Source organism: Motacilla alba, chromosome 4A, assembly GCF_015832195.1.
Source record: "Motacilla alba alba isolate MOTALB_02 chromosome 4A, Motacilla_alba_V1.0_pri, whole genome shotgun sequence".
NCBI classification, from domain to species: domain Eukaryota; kingdom Metazoa; phylum Chordata; class Aves; order Passeriformes; family Motacillidae; genus Motacilla; species Motacilla alba.
In genome coordinates, this window is record NC_052045.1 from 8,845,295 (window position 1) to 8,868,002 (window position 22,708).

Below are 22,708 nucleotides of genomic sequence, written 5' to 3' on the forward strand. Positions count from 1 at the left end.
AGGACGGGATGTCCGAGGGGGCGGAGGAGCCCTCCCGGGGTGGGGGCGAGCACCGGGGCCGGAGCGGAGCGGCCCCTCCCGGTGCGGGCCGGGCCCGGCGCGTTACAAAACCGCCTGGTTTTGTAACAACCTGCGGGCGCTGCCCAATGAGCGCCGCCGCCGCCGTCACGTGCCCGGGTTTATATAAGCGGCGGCGGCGGCGCGGGGCGCTCCCGGCGCGGGGCGGCAGCAGCACCATGGGCCGGCGGCGCCGCGCCGCGCCCGCGCCTCCCGGCGTCCCGCGCCGCCCGCCGCGCTAGAGCCGCCGCCATGGGCTCGCACCTGCCGCCGCGCCCCGAGCCCCAGCTGGTGCTGCAGCTGGCGGCCGGGGCTCTGCAGGCGCAGAACTTGGAGGCGCCCGGCGGCGGCCTGGGGCCCGAGTGGCAGGTGCTGCTCGGGCGGGCGGACGCGCTGGCCTTCGGCGGGCGGCTGCACGAGGCGCTGCCGCTGTACCAGCTGGCGTCCCGCCACCAGCAGCTGCGCGCCGAGCAGCTGGAGAAGCTGGTGGAGTGCCTGGCGCAGAGCGTCCGGATCAAAGAGGGACTGCCCGCCGCCGGGCAGCCCGCGGCACCCCGCGAGTGGGACGTCTTCAGGTGCCGCAAATGCCAGGGCTTCCTCTTCGAGCCCGTTTCCTTGCCTTGCGGACACACGTTCTGCAAAAAGTGCCTGGAGAGGGACCGGGCGCCCGAGCCCCGCTGCGTCCTGTGCAAGGAGGCGGGCGGCGCGGCGGCCGGGCAGCTCCTGCGGGTCAATGTCATCCTCAGCAACCTGCTGACCAAGTGGTTCCCCTGCCAAGTGAAGGCTTCGCAGCTTCGGCACGAAGGGAACCTCCTCTACAAGGAGAAGAAGCTCCAAGCCGCCCTGCAGAAGTACAACGAAGCGGTCAGCCTAGGTAAGGGCTCCCTCTCCCCGATGCTGGTTCCCGGCTCCGCGCCGGGGCAGAGAGAACTTTCCGCCGGCCGGGGCTCGCCGGCGGCCTGTCCGGCGCCTCTCGTCCCACCGAGCCCTGGGCTCGGCCGGGGATACGCCGGTGTCCGGGAGTGTGCCGGGCACGCGCTCCCGCTCGCCGCCGGCTCCCCGGGCCGGGCCCTGGGGCGAGTGTCCGGAGGGCCCTGGAGGGGAGCCCCGGGAAGGGGTCTCGGCTCTTCGGCCCGCGGTGAAACTGGGTCAGGAGAGCAGCGGTTGCGTAAGCCCGAGCCTGCGGTCCGGCTGGGCTCCCCCCGGCCGGCGCCGTTGTGTAACCGGCGGAGCCGGGGGGGAGCGGAGCGCCGCGCCCTGGGCATCCCGCCGCGCCCCGGGAAGGGCTCCGGGCGCGGGGGATCCCCGCCGAGCACCCCCGTGCGCGGAGCAGCCGCTCGCACCGAGCGCCGCGGCAGCGCCGGGGATGCGGGACCGGGCGGCGGGCGTGTCCGCACCCCCGGCCCGCCCGGCCCCGCGCTCCCTCCCCAGCGCCGGGAAGCGCCTGCGGGGCTGCGCAGGGAGAACTTTTGATGCGGTCCTTTTCGTGCAGTTTTTCCTGAGGAAAAGTGACTCACGCTGCAAGTGCTAAGTAGAAGTTAAAGACAAGGTATTATAGGCAAGCGTTTCACTTAAATGAAGATGTTCCCAAGAAAAGTGCCCAGCCTTCCCCCAGCACACGCTGTGTCTCGATGCTGCAGTGGGTGTAACTCGGTGATCACTGTAACGCTACTTGAGTCTTCATGCTGTCCCTTATTTTTCTGTGTTTTGAGCTCTGGCATGAAAAGACCCTAACTTATCACTTAAAAACTTTGATGCTACCAATTTTGAAACTCCTCCCTACAGTATGACAGCATCTCTCCTGCTGTCTTCAGTGTCTCCTTTGTGTCTCTACCAACCATCTGATCCTCAGTCAGTGCTGGTAATTTATTGTGTGAGTGTCTCAGCATTTATTTATGCAATGTTCTCTGCAGTTATATAAGACATAGCTGGCATTTTGTCTGGAGTTGCCCAAAGAGGTTTCCAGATTTAATTTAGAACATAGTTATTTAAAAACTGGATGTTTTGTGGTTTTGTAAAACCTGGAAGCACCAATGTGTATTTTTAAAAAAATTAAAATTAATGATTAAAGCTTATGTAATTAATTTCTTTTTACCTATTCTATTTCTTACAGCTCCAAATGACCACTTACTATATAGCAACCGGTCCCAGATTAACTCCACTTTGAAAGCTTGTGAAGATGCGTTGCACGATGCAGAAACAGCGTGCAGGCTCCAGCCATACTGGTTGAAAGTAAGTTCTGACTCCAGATGTACTTTTTTAAAACCTTGATAGTGTCCTGAAATGGTTAGAATGGTCAGACAGTGGAATCTGAGGGAGGCTTTAAGTCCTGTAACTTCTTGGGTTCCTGCAATTTACAGACATTTAACCATCATTGAGCTTCCTAGGGTGAAGAGAGTGCTAGTTCTGGAGAATGAGCTATGGCTCTTATTCTTGACTTGGATGAATATCAATTTTGTGAACTCTCTAAAAATTGAATGCTAAGGACAAAATGACCATTTTAGAAGGTGAATGTAAGGGAAGTAGATGTTTCCAATATCAGTTGGGCTCAGGTGCTGTGAGAATCATACTTACACGAGTGGAAGAATATCCTGTTTATGTTTGTAGTTTTCAGGACTGTTTAGAACCCCAGGCACTGGTGGTGTCTAGGTGTTAAGACATGGTTCTAGTGATTTTTCCTGTCTAACTTTTCCTTCTTCAGAAAGACCTTTTGTACTTGCACTGCGGTTTTATTGCGTGTTCTCTTGACAAAAGCTGCAGCTGTGGATGTGTTTCCTTGCAGGGTCACCTAAGGAAAGGACAAGCATTAGCTAATCTGGGGAAAACAGAAGAAGCTTTAAGGGAGTTTCTATTCTGCCTTGCTCTAGATACTGGGAACAAGACAGCCAAGTCTGAGGCACAAAAGGTGAGTTCCCTAAATCATCTGGATCTGCACAGTTGTTTTCAGGAGCCTCTCATAAAGGAGGATACAATTTTTTTCCTTTCCTCTCTCTCGTTACTGCAGAGAGCTAGATGGAGATACAAATCCAGACTGTTGTTCACATTTGAGTCGTGTATTGCTGCTCTGAAGATAGGAAGGTAGCAAGAAAATATACTCAGCAGCCATTCAGTAGAAACAGTTACAGTGCTAGCATCAAAAAATTTGAAGAAAAACTGAATTGTTAATAATTGCCACCCACTGACTATTGTGATTCTCAAATTTCTAATTGATTCCTAGCCTGGCAATCTCTTCCCAATGCTGGAGTGCAGAAGAGGGGGAGTAGCTATTGAATGATGTATCGGGCCAGTCACAGAACACAACACGCAGCACTCATCAAACTCCACTTGGGAGCAGCAGCTTTCTTCCTACTGCCAGTCATGCTGCCCCTGTGTCAGTGTGTGCAGGAAGTGTGAAAGAGGAAGCAGTCAACAAAGCAAGAGCAGTTTTAAAATAATTTTTAGGGTTGCTAATAATTGATGCTAAATAAGCAAAAAAATGGATCTGCAGTGAGACTTTTTTCAGTTGCAGCCTACAATGTGTGTGAATTTTTATATGGCTTTTGTGAATTCTGCTGTTTTGCCCACCCCTCCAATCTCTGATGTCCTGTAAATCAGTGTTTTGACATTTGATAATTTGTTTTGTTGTTGTCTTAGTTAAAAGGCTCAGTGTTGCAGTGATTACTTATGGCAATAAAAATATAATAGTTTCATTTTCCTTTATGGTAGTGTGTTTATGCCATTCTCAGTCACTGGTGGGATGGGAACATTAGGGTTTCTATGTCCTGTAGTGCATAAAGCTTTCTAAGCACAGTCGAATTCTTACAGTAAAACTCTGTTCACAAAGGTAACAGAGTATAACCTGAATGGTTGTAGTGAAATCAAATTTCTGTCTCATTTTATAGATGGTTGAGATTTCAGCCTCTGAGGATTTTTTGTCACTGATGTTTGAGGGTTTTGTTTGCTTTTTTTCCCCAGTGGGTTCCATGCAGTCTTTCATTGTCATTATGTCATGATTTGTGCTCACAGTCATGCTGGAAGACTCTCTGTGCACTAGAGCAAAAAGACCAGAAACAAACAGATATGCTTCTAAATTCTGACTCCAAATAGCCGTTTCCAAGACATTTAATTTCTGAGCAGTGGGGTTCTGAGAAAAACTAGGCTTCTTGTGACTGAAAGAATTACTTGTGCACTCATCAGACACAGAGTTCATCCATGATGCAATATTTTACTGGGTCATTTCCAAGGCTGGTCACATAACAGTGACACACTATGTTTTACCAAATTCTTTGGGTGCAGTTCTGCTTGTATTAACTGTCTGCCTGTGTTAGTTTGGACATAGTGTGATCCTGTGAAATCCTTTTTGGCTTTAAATAGAAGTCTCAGCTGTCATGTGGCTTCCTCAGGCATCAGCAGGATCACCTCAGTAGTATGTTGAAATTAGTTTTTGAAGTGTGAATCTTCTATTCAGGTCTGTTTCTTTCCTTAAATATTCATCTGATAATCTATGCTGTACAAGAGGCTTCAAGCTGCTACTTGAAACAGATTCACTTATTTTCTTATAGAAAATGAAAAAAATGCCATTTTTCTACTGCCTACCTTTTTTGTATTCTCACATAGGTGAATTAAAAATAGCTACAGTTTACAATATCAGACACATTTACCCAACTGATCTTGGATTAAGCCTGTGAGATGAGTGCTTCCTGTACTAGTAAACTCCACTGAAAGATGATGTGCAGCAAAAAAACCCAAACCAAAACAATGACCCAAAAACATTTAAGAAAGATATTAGCAATTTCTGGTGAGCCCTGAACTGCAGGACAAAGAGGACAAAGGCGTGTGTGTGTGTGTGTGTGTCACATCACAGAGAATGGTTAATAACTCTGTGGGCTTGTTTAACTCTGAAAATGTTTCTTGCTGTCTGTTTGGCCTGTATTGCATTAGCTCTTGCACTTTTTGTTCCTACCCTAGTTTAAGGGGCTCTTTAAATGGTTTTAACAAAATCCTGGATGCTTCTTTCAGCTATTCCCTTACTTGCTTTTTCATGTAGAGGTTGCAAGGAAGGAACTAAGCAGTGAAGTGTTCTGTTTTATATCACAGCTTCTACTTAGTTTGTTTTCACTCATCCCGGGAAATGCTCAGGAACACTTACCCGATATCCTGCAGCTGTTGTCACATCACTCTAGATTAAAGGGGAATCTCCTAAATTCAGTGGGATCTGGAGGCACCAGCCATAACCTACAAAGGTTGCTCAAGGTAAAGATCAAGTCTGATGTGTGGTTCTTAATTTGTTGTGTGTTTTGTGTTCACATTGGGAAGCCTTCTCTCCTTTTTGCCTCTGATAGATAGGAGGATACATTTTCTCAAATTTTTACTGAGTTTCAGAACCTACAAAACAGTGTAACTTACTGAAGTCTCCTTATTTGACTTTTTTTCTTTAACAGAAGTCCTCTGTTCTGATAAATTTTATGTCAGAATTGAGAGGGTTCTACTCCTGTAATAGTCTTTAGGTCTTTCAAGTAGTTGGTAGTAGAAAGGGGCCTCTGTAAATTGCATTTAGATACCCTCAAAAGCTGTGAAATGCTAAAATCTAGAGCTTCAACTTGAGCTACAGCTGGTGATGCCAGCAATCAAGTCATTCTATACTCAGTCTGTACAATACATAGAGGTTATTGTAGAGCTACATAAGTTCTATTAGCTACTTCATAACTTTGGTTTTGCAGCTGTAGTTGTGTAAAGGGCTGCAGAAGTTTACATTCATAGGTTTGTAAGGATCACTTCTGCTTCCCTGAGACCTGAACTTTGGAATGGGGTTTGCATACGTTGTATATTTAGGAGAAAACTTGGCTAGTCCTTACAGAGGTGGAGGTTTTGAGCTGCCTTGTGGAGACTGATAAGAAACAATCAGTGACATTGCCCCTGGAAAGGCTGTTAGGATATTCTGACAAGAAACCCTTTTGCATGACTTTCACAAAGCCATTCAAGGGACAGCTCACTCATCTTCCTGCATGTTACACATCACAATCCACAGTGTCTGGTTTGGGGTTCATCCAGGGAGGTGATGTTACAAGCTGACAGGTGATGTCCTGTGCAGTGGCTGCTCAGGATGTCCTGTGGCCATAGCAGCATAAACCCTGAATGGTTTATCCTCTGAGAAAGGAATCTGCCTTGCAAGAGGAAGCTCTGGGCATTTTCTCTCTTATAAATTTTCTTCTTCCTTTAAATGAACTGAATTGTTTTGGTTTTTCTGTTGGTTGATATCATCACCATGATGTAAACAATATGCATTTTCCCATAGGTTCAGTGATAACAATATATTTAACATGAGATCTAGCCACATTTCTGCCTGAATCCAGTTTCACAACCTTGAGCTTTAAAGCCACACAAAAGGGCTAAAACCCCTCAATGGTGGGGAGGGGAAATCAAGTTTGTTGGTTGCTTGCTTTTTGGAGTTTAAGTTTTTTTTTTAAATTAGGATTAGCAATTCTCAAACTCTTGCTTCTTGACCCTCAAAGTCCTTCCTGGTGATCTATAATATTAAAGATTTTTGACAGGTTGAGTTTTTTCCTTACCAAGTTGTTGGAAGATTGGTCCAATGTCAGTCCTCTCTTCACACAGGTCAATGTGGAACAGAAAAAGGGTTTTTCCATTCAAGAGGAACCAAATGTAACTACTGCTGGTAGTTTGAGGAAATCTATACAAATTACAGAGAGCAAAAAGGACTGCTCAGAGGAGGAGAACAAATTCACCTCCATGCCAGAGTCTACTTTTCTCCTCTCTGAGAAATGCAGCCTCCTGAAAAGGAAGTGCTGCTCAGAGGAGATGCGAAATGCTGAGGTGCCCTGCAAACTGATGAAGAAAGGTAGGTTTAATTATAGGACAGGTTCCGTGGCAGGCCACCCATGGAATCTTTTCTTCTGTAAGATTCAGACAAAGTGGGACCAAATTCCACTTTGCCTTTGATATTTCTCTTTTGCCTAATCAAGGCATGAATGTTGTGGAAGCTTTACTGTGTGTAGAGAGGAAAAAAAAGTCTAAATGGGGGCAAAGAAGGTTGGGTCACGTGCTTTTCTTAGCAGAGCTCTGCATCTTTTAAAGAACATCAGTGTTGCACATGGTCTCAGCACTTTCTACAATAATTTTAAAAGTTTGAAAGTACAACCTGTATTTGTTCTTGGTATCTGGCCTTGTTTTCATGCTGTGGGATGTATTTACAATGGTATGAGAGAAGAATTGGTCTCACTTTAGACTTTCAGCACTAACAAAGTGTTTTGACTTTGATTACCAATGCAAGGCCAGATTGATCCCTCTGTAAGTGGGTATAATGTGACCAAAATTAAGGGGAGATGTGCTGATTTGTGCCAAGGCTGAATTTGAAGCTTTGCCTAGAAATTACTGCAATGGTGCTTCATGGTTCACTAAGTTGCAAGTATATACAGCACACATTTAAATATCAGATGCTGGTGTAAATATATGAGATGGCATTGTGCTTGCATGGTTCTGTTCAATTGATTTTTTTTTTTCTTATTGATAGACATTGTTGATATTAGGGAAAATAGTACTGGACAACATATTCCATTTGAAGTTGTGGATCCATCAGATTTGGACTGCTCCCTGTGTATGAGGTGTGTTCTTTTCTCACAGATATCTATAGCTCTCCAGCTGTATCTCCCTCCCTTTTATGGCCTAGAGAATTTCTAGCTTACTTGGTACTTATTTTGCCTGTGACATGAAATTAGCTTTTATTGGGATTGTTACTCCAGTGATGCATTTCTAGACCTTTGGTTCTGAGCACTGCTGATGAATGGGGACTCTGATCTTCTCTGGGCTAGTGATTGCTCTGGAAAGGGCACACAAAGTCACCTGGGCTTAAGCTTCTTAGTGAAGTTATCTGAAAGATTTGCTCTCAGCACTGACACCCACCCAGCCACTGACACAGTGCACAAACCCACAGTTGTCACCTGGGAATTTGTGGAGCTGTTTGTCAGAAAACAACAAAATACTTAAAGAGCCCACATCCAGTGAATATTCTGAGTTTGCACGTGAAGTATTGTGTTGCTGCTATTGCAATAGGAGGATCTTGTGAGTAAGCAAGAGTATGTTTTAACTCTTGCTTAAGAGATGTGTTCCTCACTTTACTGAGGCAGTCACTCCATTTGCTTGGAGATTTCTTCTTCCAGTAAAGAAAATTGTTGTTAATAAAACAGCAGTTATTCTTGGGAACAGCAATGGCTTGGTAAAACAAGTAGGAGTTGTCAACTGCATCTATTTTACTACTTGTTTTGTACAAAATATTTTCACTTTGGCAAATACATTATGTGGGGGGGGTTTTAGTGACTTAGAAATATTGGGAAGGTGTTTCACTTGCAGTGGGTGTTGTATAGGTTGTTTAGTTTTTTTGATTACCCAGATTTATCAATAATTCATGTTGGGATTGGCTTTGCACAACATTTTAAAGTTCTTAAATAGCAGATAGCCTCTTTAGGGATTTACTTCTGAAGGCTTGTGTTTTGAGAAATCTGGATTTTGTTGTTTGTATGCAGAGGAGGAGGCTTCAGTTTGTTTCAGACAAACTGAAAGCTTTGAGGACCAACTGCTGTATTGTCTGATTTGCTTCTGCTTGGAATAAAGCAGATCTGCCCCCTCTCCCTCTGCCTGTCTACAGCTAAAATATGTTCCAGAAGTTTGTGCAGCTGTCAAAACAATAGTGCAAAGAGCAAAACTTTCCTCTAACAGAAAGCCACACAATGAGTCTTAGATGGTTTAGTGATTCTGCTTGTTTATCATTATGTCCACAAAGCCTTTTTCAGATGTTTTAAATAAAATTATTTAATCCTACTTTCTCATCCTCTATGTTAAATCAGAAACAGCCAGACTACAATATATTTGTGAAGGAATTTGCCTAAGGATTACTGTTTCCCTTATAGAATGGAGGATGATATAGGTGCTGTGCCTGGAATTGTAGTCCCAAATGCAGGCTTTGCCTTCAGAAGGATGTTGGCTTTGTAACATCACTGCACAAGAAGGGCTTGTGCTCAGGAAATCTCTCCTAAGATCTTTCTGGTTATTTATGCAGACCCATTATAATTACTTCCTGCCATGTTCTTCAGAAGCGTTTGGGGGTTTGGTTCCTGAATGCTTTGGACTAATTACCTAGTAACCTACTGACCTGCTCACAATTAACTGCAGGAGCTGTTATTAACCTGTTTGTCTGATGGAGTGGCAAAAATGTTATTGATCTACCTTTGCTCCAGCAGCAAGCAGAAAATACCAAGTAGTCAAAGCAAGGTACTAGTGAGAAAAGAAGGAGCATTATTCTGCAGCAGCTTCAAAATTATGTTAGTAGTTACAGTAGCTCAAAATAATGTCATGACAAGTCTTGGTGTGTAGTATTTCTTTCTGCAAGTCATGGAGCTTGTCCAGATCCTCTTAGAGTTGTTAGGAAAGGCTGCTGCTGGGTTTTCTTGGAGCTAGGGCAGGCTCAGGAATCTTAAGAGGAGTATCTTGTCTTTATGCTACGTCTCAGGTGAGGTCAGTCCCTACAAATAATTACATATGCAATGCAGTGCTTACTGGAACACAGGGTAGAATTCAGTGTTTCACATCGTTTAAGTGAGGTTTCTGCTCATGAAACAGTTAACAAGTGTTTTCAATTACACCATCAACTTGCAATAAGATAGGTGTGGCATTTTAGATACTATTTCATATGTTCCATTGCTTAAATGTCAATGTTTTTAGTAACTAATGACATTTAATGAGCTCTCTATAGCAGTCTTGTTAAAAGCCAATTGCATTCTTAAATACACTCATCTTGTCAATGATGCTAATAAACATGAGTTTACGTATTTTAATTTCCACGTTTACCAGAACATAATGTACTGTTTTGATAAACTAATACTTTTATGAAAAATTAATTCACTTAAATTATAATGAGACTAGTATTTAAGACCTTAAAATGTTCAGACAATATATTATAAAATACAGTATATTCCAGACAATTTGGTTTCTAGATTTGAGTTGTTTCTGTTTAAAAAAAAACAAACTTCAGTATTATTTACATCTCCTTAAGGACCTTATTGACAAGGAAACATGACTTTGCAGTATTATGTAATCATAATAAGGTAAAAATCTTTACATGAAAATAAGTGTTATAGGGGTCCTTGAAATGGGTAAAGAATAGGTACCATGATACTTTGAATACCTGGCCTTAATGTATTTAAATATTCTTCCAGATAAAACATTAACCTTCTGTCACTCATTTTCCAGAAAAGCAGTCCCTTGAAGGTTAAAAACTCTATTTAAAAAAAAAAATACCCATTAGAGCTGGCAATAATAGAATCATGCCAAGTCCCAGTTTATTGTAATTGCTCATGTGGGCTATTACAGCAAACAGGTATTTTGTGCTTAGCTCCACACATACAAGTAATCACAAAATTTCAGTAATAGTTGTGGAAGTATTGCTCAATTTCATTACTGGAGTCAGATGGTCCAACTTCTGGGTCTGTTTATTGCTCACACAGAGGAGAGTTAAATGCTGGATTGTTGGAAGTTTGTGACAATATTGTCCCTCACATTCACTGAAGTCAGAGTTCATGGGCTGCCTTTCATGTTTGGTGGCAATAACAAAGTCTGTAGGCTGAATAAAACACAAGTTGGTTGGAGAAATTAAAAGCAAGAAGCGACTTTATCCCTGTAGTAGTCAGTAGTTAAGTTAGTGAATAAATTCAGCTATTTTGGTAGCAACTTTTTTCTTTTACTTTAGTACACGATATTGTTGTCTTTTTGCTCTTGGATTTTCCAATCCAGGCTCTTCTATGAACCTGTCACTACACCTTGTGGACACACCTTCTGTCTCAAATGTCTGGAGAGATGCCTGGATCACAACCCAAAATGTCCCCTGTGCAAGGAAGGGCTCTCAGAGGTAATACCTGGGTTTTTTCAGCATAAGTTCAAGTGGAAGTGATAGGAACCACTTCACCTTCAGACAGCCTTGATATTTCCCAACACAAAAGAAATATTACATAACTCAGGAAGAAGGTGGCTTTTAAAATGCTCCAGTGAGTTGCCAAGCATGGCTAGCCTCTGTTCAAACCTTAGGAACAGGCCTGTACTTAGAAAATCTGTAGGTGATTTTTTGCTTTCCAGATTTCCTAAGAGAATGTCTGTAACACAGGGAATAGTTAAAAAAACAACTCTTCAGTGGCAAGTTTGACAGATGATAGACTCACAGACATCAGAAAATGGGGTGATGCCCTTTGCACAGGCACCATACTCTGTGAAGTGCTGGATGTTCTCTCTAACTGTTTGTGTGTGTTCTTACTGCAGTGCTTGGCTATGAGGAAATACTGTAAAACAGTGCTAATGGAAGAGCTAATAGCCAGATATCTTCCAGAAGAACTCACTGAAAGGAGAAAGATTTATGAAGAGGAAATAGCAGAGCTTTCCAAGTATGTAATCCATTTATGTAAAATCCCATCTCCAATTCTGCTGCTGTTGGCTGTGAGTGGCTCTGGCTGCTGTGGAACATGAGCTGAGATGCTGATGGAGCTTCTTTCTCTGTACCATGTGATTTCAGAGAACAGGGTCCAGGGGAAACTGTGCTTGAGTGAGCATAAAAACTAGACACTGTGCAAAAGAATGAAGAGAAGTAGAAGAAATCCAGAAGTTGCTTTATAAACAAAGTACAGAGCAATGTGTCTGCTTTCAGTGGACTTCTATAAAAGGCACAGAATGAGAAGTAGTCTGACAGGATGGGGTTTGGAATGTACTGGATCGGGAAGAAGTGGGATTAAGGGAAATAAAATAAATAAAAACAATACTAGAGATCCAATAATGCTTTCACAAGCAAATCCAGAAAGCTTAATGAAAAACCTGCTATTAAGTTGTATATAGTTTTCTAGAGTATTTAGTCAGTTAAAGGGAAAATAATTTTAGCTTTTACTATTCCATTAAGAATGAAATTAAGCTTTTACCAATAATTTTAGCTTTCTTTATTCCATTAAGAATTTTATTCTAAAGATGCCATAATTTCTATTTAAAGATATCATAATCTTAAAGAATATGAGCCTTACGTGTCATAGTTTGGTAAAATGCCATATCTGACTTTTCCTTTCCTTCTTACAGCCTAAATAAGAATGTTCCCATATTTGTGTGCACCATGGCCTATCCTACAGTGCCATGTCCTTTGCACATCTTCGAGCCGTGCTACCGGCTGATGATCCGCAGGTGCATGGAGACTGGCACCAAACAGTTTGGGATGTGCATCAGCGACCCTGTCAAGGGGTGAGTGAAGAGCTTGGACCATGTGGGCTACCCACCTAGTCTCGAGCCAGTGGAGAGGTGCAGAAAGGTCCATGGCTGTAATCTCTGTGGGAGTTTTCCAGCAGGGAAAGTTTCTTCCTGATCATGCAGGTTAAAGACATTGATGAGACAGACATTTTTCTCTTGAGCACTTGGATTTGACTAATATAATGGTCTGTTCTCTCAAAACACTCAGAACTGAATGTGTGTCACGTGTGACTGAGCTGCAGACCTCCTGTAATACGTGAAAAAAAGTGTGTTTTTATCCTGCTTTTAAATCTGCTGACTGTTTTGGCACAAGAAATCAAGGTGTGTTCTTGGGCTAAATCTCCTTAAATTATAGGATATGTTTATATCCTTTATATATTTATACTGGAGGCTGCAGAGGTATAACAGGACTTCATAAGGATGGGCTGAGCATTTACATTGAGCCATTTACAGTCAGTTTTAGGTTATTTGACTTCAATGTTTGACTCTCTGTTTAGCTTTTCTTCCTTCTTTTTATGCTTATAAACTTACTGGGTATGTATACTCTGTGAAAAGTATGGTTTGCAGAAAATACCCACCTGCAAAGTAAAATCTGCTGAAATTATGCAACAACTTTCTTCTTTATAGATTTCCTAGTCCTTCCATTATGCTAATGTTCTGAATTACACTTGTCCTTCTCTACAAACTGACTGAACATATTAGGATTATGAAGAAAGTTTGCTTCTGATCTGTGTATCTTTCTGTTTCATAAGATGTTTCCTGTATTCCAAAACATCCAGTTAGCATTAATCAGATTAGACAGTCTGAATCTTCCTGATAGTTTTGCAAACAATTGTGGAAAATTTGAACTACAGCAGGTCAGTGCTGTGAACAATAGAAATGAGCTGACATTGGTAAATACCTTTGTGGCAGGGACTGGCTGTATGGCGGCTCTGTGGAACTCAGGGTGGAGAGAATAAGATTTGTTTACTTGCTTTTGTTCTGATTTCAATAGGTTTGCAGATTATGGCTGCATTCTGGAGATAAGAAATGTTGAATTCTTTGCTGATGGTCGCTCTGTTGTCGACAGCATTGGCAAGAGGAGATTTAAGGTGATCCAGCACAGCCAGCGTGATGGGTATAATACAGCAGATATTGAGTACATTGAGGATCAAAAGGTAAATTCAGAAATATTTCATTTAAACCTTATTACATGTGAAATTCTAAGCATGTATGTTTTTAGGGAGTTCTTTTTTTGGTAGATGTTTCTGATAAAACAAAATTGTGGTATTTAATAACTGCTCATGGTTAAGGTGGGACACGTTCTAGTTAGCACAAGCATGCACACACACTGCCTGTGTACTGAAGAGTGTTTCCTGGAGGTATTTATCAGAGGACCAGACTAAGTGAACCCAGGATGAGATCTTACTGCTCTTCTAGACAGAATTACTGCAGTTTATAAGAGGGTGGAGGGGGAACCCTACACCATTTGTATGAGAGCCAATTTAAAAATCCCTGTTCAGGTAAGAAGCAGCAGGATTGGGTCCACCATAACCTTCAAAATTGCTTGCATTAATTCTTAAGAGCTTTTGGTATGTAATGGGAAGATAAAATGTCTACTCTGAGGCTCTGCTGATTGTTTGGTTTTTTTTAAAAGCTTTGCACAGTCTTTTTTCTGGTTTTGTGTGATATTTGTGTAAAGGTTTTTTCATACGAAAAAAATCCAGAAACTGCAAATTCCACAAATAGATATTTCTGGTTTAGAATACAGGCAATGTGAAGAATTTGGATAGTGTAGGGTCTTCAGAAGGGGAAACACCAAATGAGTTGTCACTATTTATTCCAGAACTCTTTTGGCATGCTTTTTTTTTCTTTCCCTTACCCAATCCTGAAAATCCTATGCCTTCCCCAACATGCAGACTGAACTAACAGTAACCTTCCCCCTCTCATTTCTCATTCCAGGTGCAAGGACAAGAGTATGCTGCATTACTTGTTCTCCATGACTCTGTCTATGATCAGGCCTATACGTGGTTTAACTCCCTCAAGCAAGCACTCAAAAGTCGAATTCTCAGTCATTTTGGTCCAATGCCAGCTAAGGATCCTGACCCACAGGTATCCACAATCAGTGGCTTATGTAACTTTCAGGGACAGAAATAGCAGGGATATCCGATAAGCTGGCAGGCATTGTGTTTTAAGATGAAAATATGAATACTCTGCATTTACCCCCCGTAAGCTGAGCCTCTAAATTCTGTTGCCACACACCAGTGGTAGCACAGTTGCAAAGAAAAAGTTCATATTTTATGTTGATAACTTTCTCAGACTGTTTATCTCACTGCATTGATCCCAGGAGACTGAACTGCCTTTTTGCCTGCTCTACTTCCCCAGTTAAATGACTGAGAGTAAATAGGCAACTAGAAACTTGTTACTTTTGCTAAAGGACTGCAAATGGTGGGGTCCTAAAATAACAGAATATAACAAGAGCTAAATACGAGGTAGTGTCATAAAGTATGGAGAAGGAATCCCAAAGATCTGGGCCAGTAATAACATAGGAAGAAAACAGATTTTAAAAAATCCAGAAGGCCCAGCCTATAAATTGTTGCTAGTAATAGAAATGCATCCTATTTTAACATTCTATTTTTAGTAAAGGTGCCACTTGTTTGTAACCTGTTTCAGGCCAGCCAGTAATCACAAGCCATTAGGCTGGCAGTGAAATAATCTACTTGCTACATTGCTATCACCAACTGTGTTTTCAGAGTTAAATCCTCCAAACCAGCACCTTACCAGCTGTATGAATCCTGACTTCGTTGTTTTGATTTTTTAAGATTTTCTAAGCCTTCTGACATTTACATTCTTGTAGTGAACTTTTTCACACACTTTATGTAAATAACTTATTGTTTTGCATTCTTTTATGGAAGAAGAGAAATTTGATAGATTGTTCATTTGTCCAGTGTTGTTGGAGAGGTGGCACTGTCACCCTCCAATCCACTGTGACTTTTAGAAATCTATGAATGTTAGAGTCAGAAATTAAATAGTCCTTTTTTACCTTGAGAACGGCAGTGCGTGCGCGCCGTGTTATTTCGTGTCCTATAGGAACGTGACTTCTAATTCACTTTTTTCCCCCCGACTGCAGGCTAACCCCAATGGGCCAGCCTGGTGCTGGTGGGTCCTGGCTGTGCTTCCCCTGGAGAACAGAGCTCAGCTGCCCTTCCTGGCCATGAAGTCGCTCAGGGACCGCCTGAACGGCATCAGGCGCGTGCTGACCTTCATGTCGCGCGCCAGGGCGCGGTGACGGTGAGAGCGGCGCTGGGAGGCTCCCGCGGGCCCTGGCTGCAGCCTGCCCCTTGTCACTTCAGCTAACTGCAATAATGTCTTACAGATGGGAGTGTCGGGATGTTTCAAACCCGAGTTTCAAAGAGAATGACTTCTAAAGAGCAGGGGATGTTTATGGATACTTCAGTGGTTTCCATTTGGAACTGAGACGAGTATTCAATCACTGCACTGCTAAATTAATAACAAATGTGATAGAACAAAAAGTGATCTTGTTTGCCATAAACCTTTTAAAAATCTTAAGGGTTTTTTTAATTTATTTTATTTTTATTTTTTAGTGGATAAAGGATAAACTGTGCAGTTTAATGTGAAGCAGAAATATTAAGGTTTATGCGTTATTTCAGTGAACTGCAAAGTCTTTTATTCAAATGGTTCAGGTTTTATATAGCATTGTGTAAAATAATGTTCACAACTTCTGTTTGATAATTTATTTTTGCACTATGATTTTTTTGTTTCAAAATGTATATTATTTATGTGTTCATTCACTAAAGGAAAGTGAGCTGCTCTATTTATAGTGTTTTTACCCTGTATTTATGACTGGGGACAAAAATGATGATTCTTGCAGTGCACAAGCAACTGCTTCGATAATTTTTCAGTTATTTGTGTTCAAATACTTTGAATGTTTTTTTTACTCATCCCCAGTTCTGCTGTAGCTTAAGAATGCCCCCAAAACATCCTGCCTTGAAGTCTTTGAATACACAGATTGTCTGAGTTAATTCAAGCACAGCTGTTGAAGGTTCATCCTATGCTTGTGGAGAGGTTCCTGATACAACCAAACAGTCAAGCACCTGCTTAAGCATGTGTTTATGTGCTTGGGTGAATTCAAGTACTGATGGTTGATGTCAGTGGGAATTGACCATAGTGGTTGACAGAAGGATCTAACCCCTAATATTTCACAGAACAGAGTAACTTGAAGTTGAATTTATATCTGAACTCTTTCTTGCAAAAATGGACAATGGCTACAAACAACTGCGAAGAAAGAGCTGCAATATATGGAAAGTGGCTTATCCTAGAGAAAACTGGAAGTACTGGTGTCCTTTCATTGTAGGTTAATGCATAGATTTTTTTTTTCCCATCAACTCTTGTTGCTGTTGAGTTTTATTTCTTTTAACTGTTTGGTGGGATTTGGCTTTGGAGTGTGTGTATGGGAGGGGGAGGGGGGAGTTATTTTGAACTGTAGGACTCAGAGGGTAGTTTGTGTCACATAAGAAGGAATATGTTGTAATAAATGCTATTTATTTCACCCCAATCTTCAGGTTTCTGTTAGCTTCAAATCTCTACCCAGCCATTGCTTTTCTCTTAAGAGATTGGGTAGTGTTGCTAATAATAGTTATCTCCCAAGGAAGGCAAGTGAATTTTAGCATGATTACTTCTAGCTATAAAGCAGGTAAAAATAGGGCAGAAATGAGAACAGGAAGTATCTTGGTTTTGATTTTTTTTTTTAATCAACAGTTCATATACTTGTTTTGCTGCTTTTGTTGCTTACAGTGTACCACTTTCTGGGACTGCTCTTACCTCCATCTGATTTTGACTTTCACTGATTTCAATGTGAGCAAAAGTGGGCCTTTATTCTGAGCTACTGTTTTCCATTTCAATGGCAAGAACTAGAATGAAGTGAGAATGTTATGGAATGCTATAAATTTCTTTCGGTTTTTCTAATGCAGAATAGCACTGCCATTTCATGCCTTTATGAAAAAAAAAATGCAGTAGGATTTAATGTAATTTTTCTGCATGTTTTTCCATTATCTCATCAGAAATATTTTTTGTTAAAAGTAGTTTCCATAAAGCTACCTTTGTTCCCCTTTTGTTAAATTCTGTTGAAATTTTTTATAAGGGTACCAAAGAAACAAATGGAAGACAAACATGTTTCACCCTTGTGGTGCACATGGAATCTGTATCCTGTTTGCATTGGGCTACTTTGGAAATGCTGTAACTTCCTTCCATACTGCTGGATTGCTGCACTTCCTCCATGAGTGGTATTTGGCATGCTGTAAACAATGTATAAAAACACCTACATCTTCTGAACAGTACCAAGTGATGCTGGCTGACACCTGCTATGGCATTTTGTGTTCATAAGTCAACAAAGTGGTTTCTACTTGTTTGGAAGTGAAGATGCATTAAATGCAATTCTTCCACAAACCATTATGTACTGTTGCAGAGCTTAAGTGTCTCATTGCTCCCACAGGAAAAAAGCTTCCACTTTTGTTACTCTTATCTGTGAGAAAAGGAGCCTAAATACCTAATTTCAACTGTTTTCTCACTGATGTAATTATTTTTTTTATCCTGCACGCTGTGTCTTCTACATCTCATTCTGCCTATTTTGTTGTTTTAGAAAAGATGTCATGGAAAGAATCCTTGATTTTAAAGATGAATATTGTCTTTTCTGTTAGCCTTGAGTAAAGCTGCCAGAATTTCCAAGCAGAGACTTGTGTACATGCCCTGCATCGTGAGCACCCAGTGCATTTGTTGCAGCCTGGAAACACTGGACCTACTGCATGTAATGCAAACAGGTGATCTGCATGCACAACAAATCAAAATTCCATCTGTACAGGTACAGTAGCATTCTTGCTGGGGCTGCTCTGTGGCCACACGTCCTAGATTAATGGCTAAAGTCTGCAAATTCCATCAGAAATGAAAACCCATACTGAGAAAGATACATGCTAGAGAACACAAACCTGTCCAGGTAAAATTGGACAAGGAGTACCCTTAGCCTTCATTATGTTGAGATGGTAAAGTTTCAGTAATGATGTTTAAAATAAAAAAAATCTAGGTTTGCCACACTACCGCTGATTTTTTCAATTGCATAAATAAGTACAAGGATGTAAATGCAACATTTATCACAGGCATGAATAAACAGCTGAACAGATTTAAAAATACCTTCAGTTTAATTATAGAAACATTGATCAGATAAAGTACTAATTGGGGGAATATTTTATTTAAGCTGTGCTCACATTTTTCTAGACACCAAACCCAGTTTTATAACCAGTCTTGCTCATCTGCTAAAAACAAAAAACCCAACAAAACCAAATCATGATTCAAACTTGCATTTCCTGTGTGGTCAGAAGTATTGATTAATCGTTGTGGGGGCATAGGTAATGCACAGGCTGCTTAGGCAGTAGTTCAGTAGTTTTAATAATGAAATGAGAAAATGGTGTGAATAGGCCTTTATGCTAAGTCTTAAGTGACATTGTGGTGTTAGCTGTAAAAGTTCCTCTTGCTTTTTTCTGTAAGTACTTTTAAGTGCTGCTGTCTTCCATGACAATGTAGCAATAAGTGATACCAGACTGTGGCTCGCCCGTCCTTCTGAACTGCATGACTGCTCACTGACAGAACACCTCAACTGTGGATTTATTAATCCAAAGATTGTTTTAATCTAAAAAAAAATGTGGGTTTGGATGTAGCAGGTCTGTGTTAATCTGTGCTGTAGAGAAAGAGCTTCATAGAGTTGAGTTCTGGTTTAGATGGTCTTTTCACAGAATCCTAGAATCCTGTGTTGGAAGGGACCTCAAGGATCAGCTGGTCCAACTTTTCTTGGCAAAAGCATGGTCTAGACAAGGTGGTCCAGCAGGCTGTCCAGCCAAATCTTACAAGTGTCCAATGTTGGGAAATCCAACACTTCTTGGGAAGATTACTCCAGTGGCTGATTGTTCTCATTGTGAAAATTTTTCTTTTTAATTTCTACTTGGTGCTGAAGTTTTACTGGTGTTTAAATCAATGACAGGAGTTGTATTTTAATGCAATGTTTAGGAATGAAGAACATGTTCACAAACACTTATTTAAAAAGAAAGTGAAAATTAACTATAGGGTTTTTGTGCGTAAAAACCCCATGGACCTGTATGCACTTAGTGCTCCCCATTTCCCCCAAGTCCTACATCAGATGAACACAATCCCTCTTTTCAACCCCTGCATAGTTCTGATTTAATTCACAACTGAAACTATAACTAGTTCAGCATGGAATTTAGGAGCTGGGGTTTATTTCCAAAGCCCAGTAATTCACTGAAAGTCTTATGGCAATAGCAAAATGGTAGTTTGAGCAAAGTCACTCTCTTGAAACACTTTGCTAAATAAATATTGTCTGAAAGAAGAAAGAAACTAATCTGCTTAGACAGGATTAAAATGGTGGATAACAAAAACCTGAACTATTACATTGACTTACTCTCATCCAGGTATCATGTGAAGTGCTTACTGATGTTGGATTTTCATAAGGTCTAAAGTAACCCTCACATAGAAGTGCCTGTATTCTGTTATTGCCATTCTTGAGCTTTTTAATAGTCATAGCCATATATTTTATAAATATAAAACATATGCAGCTTTTAATCTTTACATTCAGTTTGCAGAACAAAGGTTTACAGAGCAGAAGTGTAGCAAAAACAATGTAATAGCTTCTATAATTCCCTGATAAGGAACGGGATGAAAATGAGGAGCAAAAGACTATCTGTGCAAGATGTCTTAATTTGGAACCATATACTTGTCCAACTTAATTCCATCAAGCTATGTGGTTACAAGAGTGCCAGAAATATATCTATCAAGCCATTTTAAATAAAATGTTTTGTGGACTTGTATATTCCATTTGTTTGTAAAACATCCTTTTGTGCACTGTAATGAACTTGAAATGAAACTTAAGTTATACTCTCATATCACTGGACAGAATACTGTTCAGCTACCTCTACATAAGTTTGAAGTAATTTGTTTTTTTCCAGATTTGTTTGCATTGTCATATAAAATATATTTTAAAAAAATCATAGTCCAAAGAACCTGTATGTGTTTGTAGATGTACTTATAACTATGTTGTACCAACAAAGTCTGTGTGGAGAGTTGTTTCCTAATTAAAATTTTTGTCTTCTTTACTCTTTGGCTTGCATGACAACTACAGAGACAAACAAATAGTACAGGGGAGCTGCTTTTTGCAGGTCTTTTAGATAAAGGAACAAAGAAAACTCCTCTGTCCTGCAGTCACACAACAACACTTGAAGTCAAGAAGCCAAACCATAGAAATGAAGTTGTTCAAACCTCAGATGTTGTGAAAGATGACAGCAGGTGCTGCTGGTTTTGGGGGGGGGTTTGGCTTGGTTTTATTTCCCCTCCTCTCTTCCTTTGTTGCTGTGGTAAAGTGGACAGGATGGGAGCTGAAGGAGGCCTGGCTCACTGCCCTGCCCTGCCCTGCTGTGGCCTTTGGTTCCTCTGCTGCATTACCATTTGCTGTACAGCTTGCTGGGGTTTAAACCTATGTCCAGGCTCCCTTTTCATGTACTGTCTGAGGCAGGAGTGCATCCCAGCCACATTTAAGCTGTGTCTGTGTGGTGATGAAAGGACCGTTCTCAGTGGTGACCAGAAGTTCCACAGGGCTATCAAACTCACCTTCACAGAGAAAGCCAGAGAACGCCTTTATTCATAAACCTAATACTGAGAGCTTATTCTACAAAAAATATGAAGATTTGAATTTTTTTTCAAGTTACATATGTATGGGCTGCTTCCTTTGCCTTGTCATTTGAGCAGGTTGTAGCATGCTTGTGACTTGCTGCCTAAGCCCCAGCCACTGCTGGGGTCAGAGGTTGCCTTGCTGGCCTCTTATGTAAGCTTGTTCAGCTCTGCATTTACTTTAGAATCCAGGGCACAGGCTAAGGCCTATGCTGAGCCTACAACTCAGTATGTCAAGGTCTCTGTTATCTATTACAAAATATATTTGTGTCTGATCAGAGGAAGTTTTCGTTGAAGTGCATTTTCATCAGGAAATAGTAAATAATCAAAACTGGACCTTTTCTTGGGAACATGTTGATTTAAACCATTGTTTTTAAGTCATAACTTTAATTTTGAAAGCTTGAAGAGTGGTTATAGAAAAGGGGTTGAGATGCAAAATGAAAAAGAATTTAACCCAAATATAGGATAGCAAAATATTTCCCAACTACTTTCTCACTGTGTCCTCGTTTTATAACTGTACCTACACAGATTGATTCAAATGGTATTTGAAATATGCTAAAGTCATCCAGGCTTACATAATTCTTCATATTAAAATGATCATTAGCAATTTTGGATGATTTCTATCCTGTAAAGCAGTTACAGGAAAACCTCTGCTCCCCAGTTCCCTGACACCGGACCCTGTGCTGACTTTGCTGTGCATGGGATCAGGACCCTCTGCCATACTGGGACATGGGACAGCTCCTGGCTGTGACCTGCCCCAGCTTCAAAATGCTGTCAGTAACATGTTTTTTATTCTGTAAATGAGATGCCACAAAATCCTGGAACTTCTTTTAATGTGCCTTGGTTCTCTGTGTGACTGAGTGAAAGGGATAATGGCAACAGTTTCTATCTTCAAAAGAGGTGCTGACTTCTTAATTTCAACAGTTCTTTACTGTAGGAGCCATAGATTGCCTGGTCTTTGCTCCATACCACTCCCAGTCAAGGATAAGGTAAGGAATGCCATCTCTCAGCCTGTTGGCCACATGTACAGATGAAAGAAGACTAGAAACTGCTTCACTAAACTATTGTAGTATAAACTATTGGGTTTTTAAAAGTCTTCCTGATTTTCAAACAGCTTTTTATCATCAGTCACTAATATTAAGTTCTCTAAAACCTTCACAACAGAAGAACTGGTTACATCATGCTTACTAGACAAGAGTAATGTTATATTTTAACTACACAGATAAATTGTATATTGATACCAAAAATATACAGAGGCTACTAGAAAACTGATGGAAAGGACAAGCTTTGCTATGAGGACCAGCCTTCAGCTGCCACATACTAAATACTTCTCAGGACAGCATGATTTTCAAGCAGCTAAAGCCCAAAAATCACTGGCTGGAAGAATCTATATAATGCAAGTATGCACATGCTGTCAATACCTGTTTTATGCTGGTGTAACGTCTTTTGTTTCAGTAGATCTGTTCTTGATTTATAATTCCATATAAATGAAAGTAGAATTAAGCTATTTATGTAAGGGACTTTTATATAACTGACTTATGCTGTATTATGTGATGGCAAAAAAAACAAGCACATGTCTCTTTTGTGTTTTCTATGAGCTACAGAAAGATTTTGTAAAAGTCATGCTAGCAATAAACAGTTTTCTCTATGAGACATTAGAAAT

At 41.1% G+C, this 22,708-nt stretch overlaps 1 protein-coding gene across 2 annotated transcripts; it reads left to right on the forward strand.

Annotated features, from left to right (window-relative positions):
- The first annotated feature begins 232 nt into the window (after window positions 1–232).
- On the forward strand, window positions 233–22,696 carry LONRF3 (LON peptidase N-terminal domain and ring finger 3). Of its 2 annotated transcripts, XM_038164708.1 has the most exons (12): window positions 310–931; window positions 2,171–2,289; window positions 2,840–2,962; window positions 5,134–5,289; window positions 6,652–6,895; window positions 7,568–7,658; window positions 10,840–10,954; window positions 11,359–11,480; window positions 12,157–12,315; window positions 13,316–13,478; window positions 14,263–14,412; window positions 15,431–22,696. In XM_038164708.1, the coding sequence occupies exons 1-12, from the start codon at window positions 310–312 to the stop codon at window positions 15,587–15,589; spliced, it is 2,223 nt and encodes a 740-aa protein (XP_038020636.1). In that variant the 3' UTR covers window positions 15,590–22,696. The 2 variants fall into 2 exon arrangements, with proteins under 2 accessions (XP_038020638.1, XP_038020636.1); XM_038164710.1 differs by lacking the exon at window positions 5,134–5,289 and having other exon boundaries at window positions 233–931.
- Window positions 22,697–22,708: the final 12 nt, after the last annotated feature.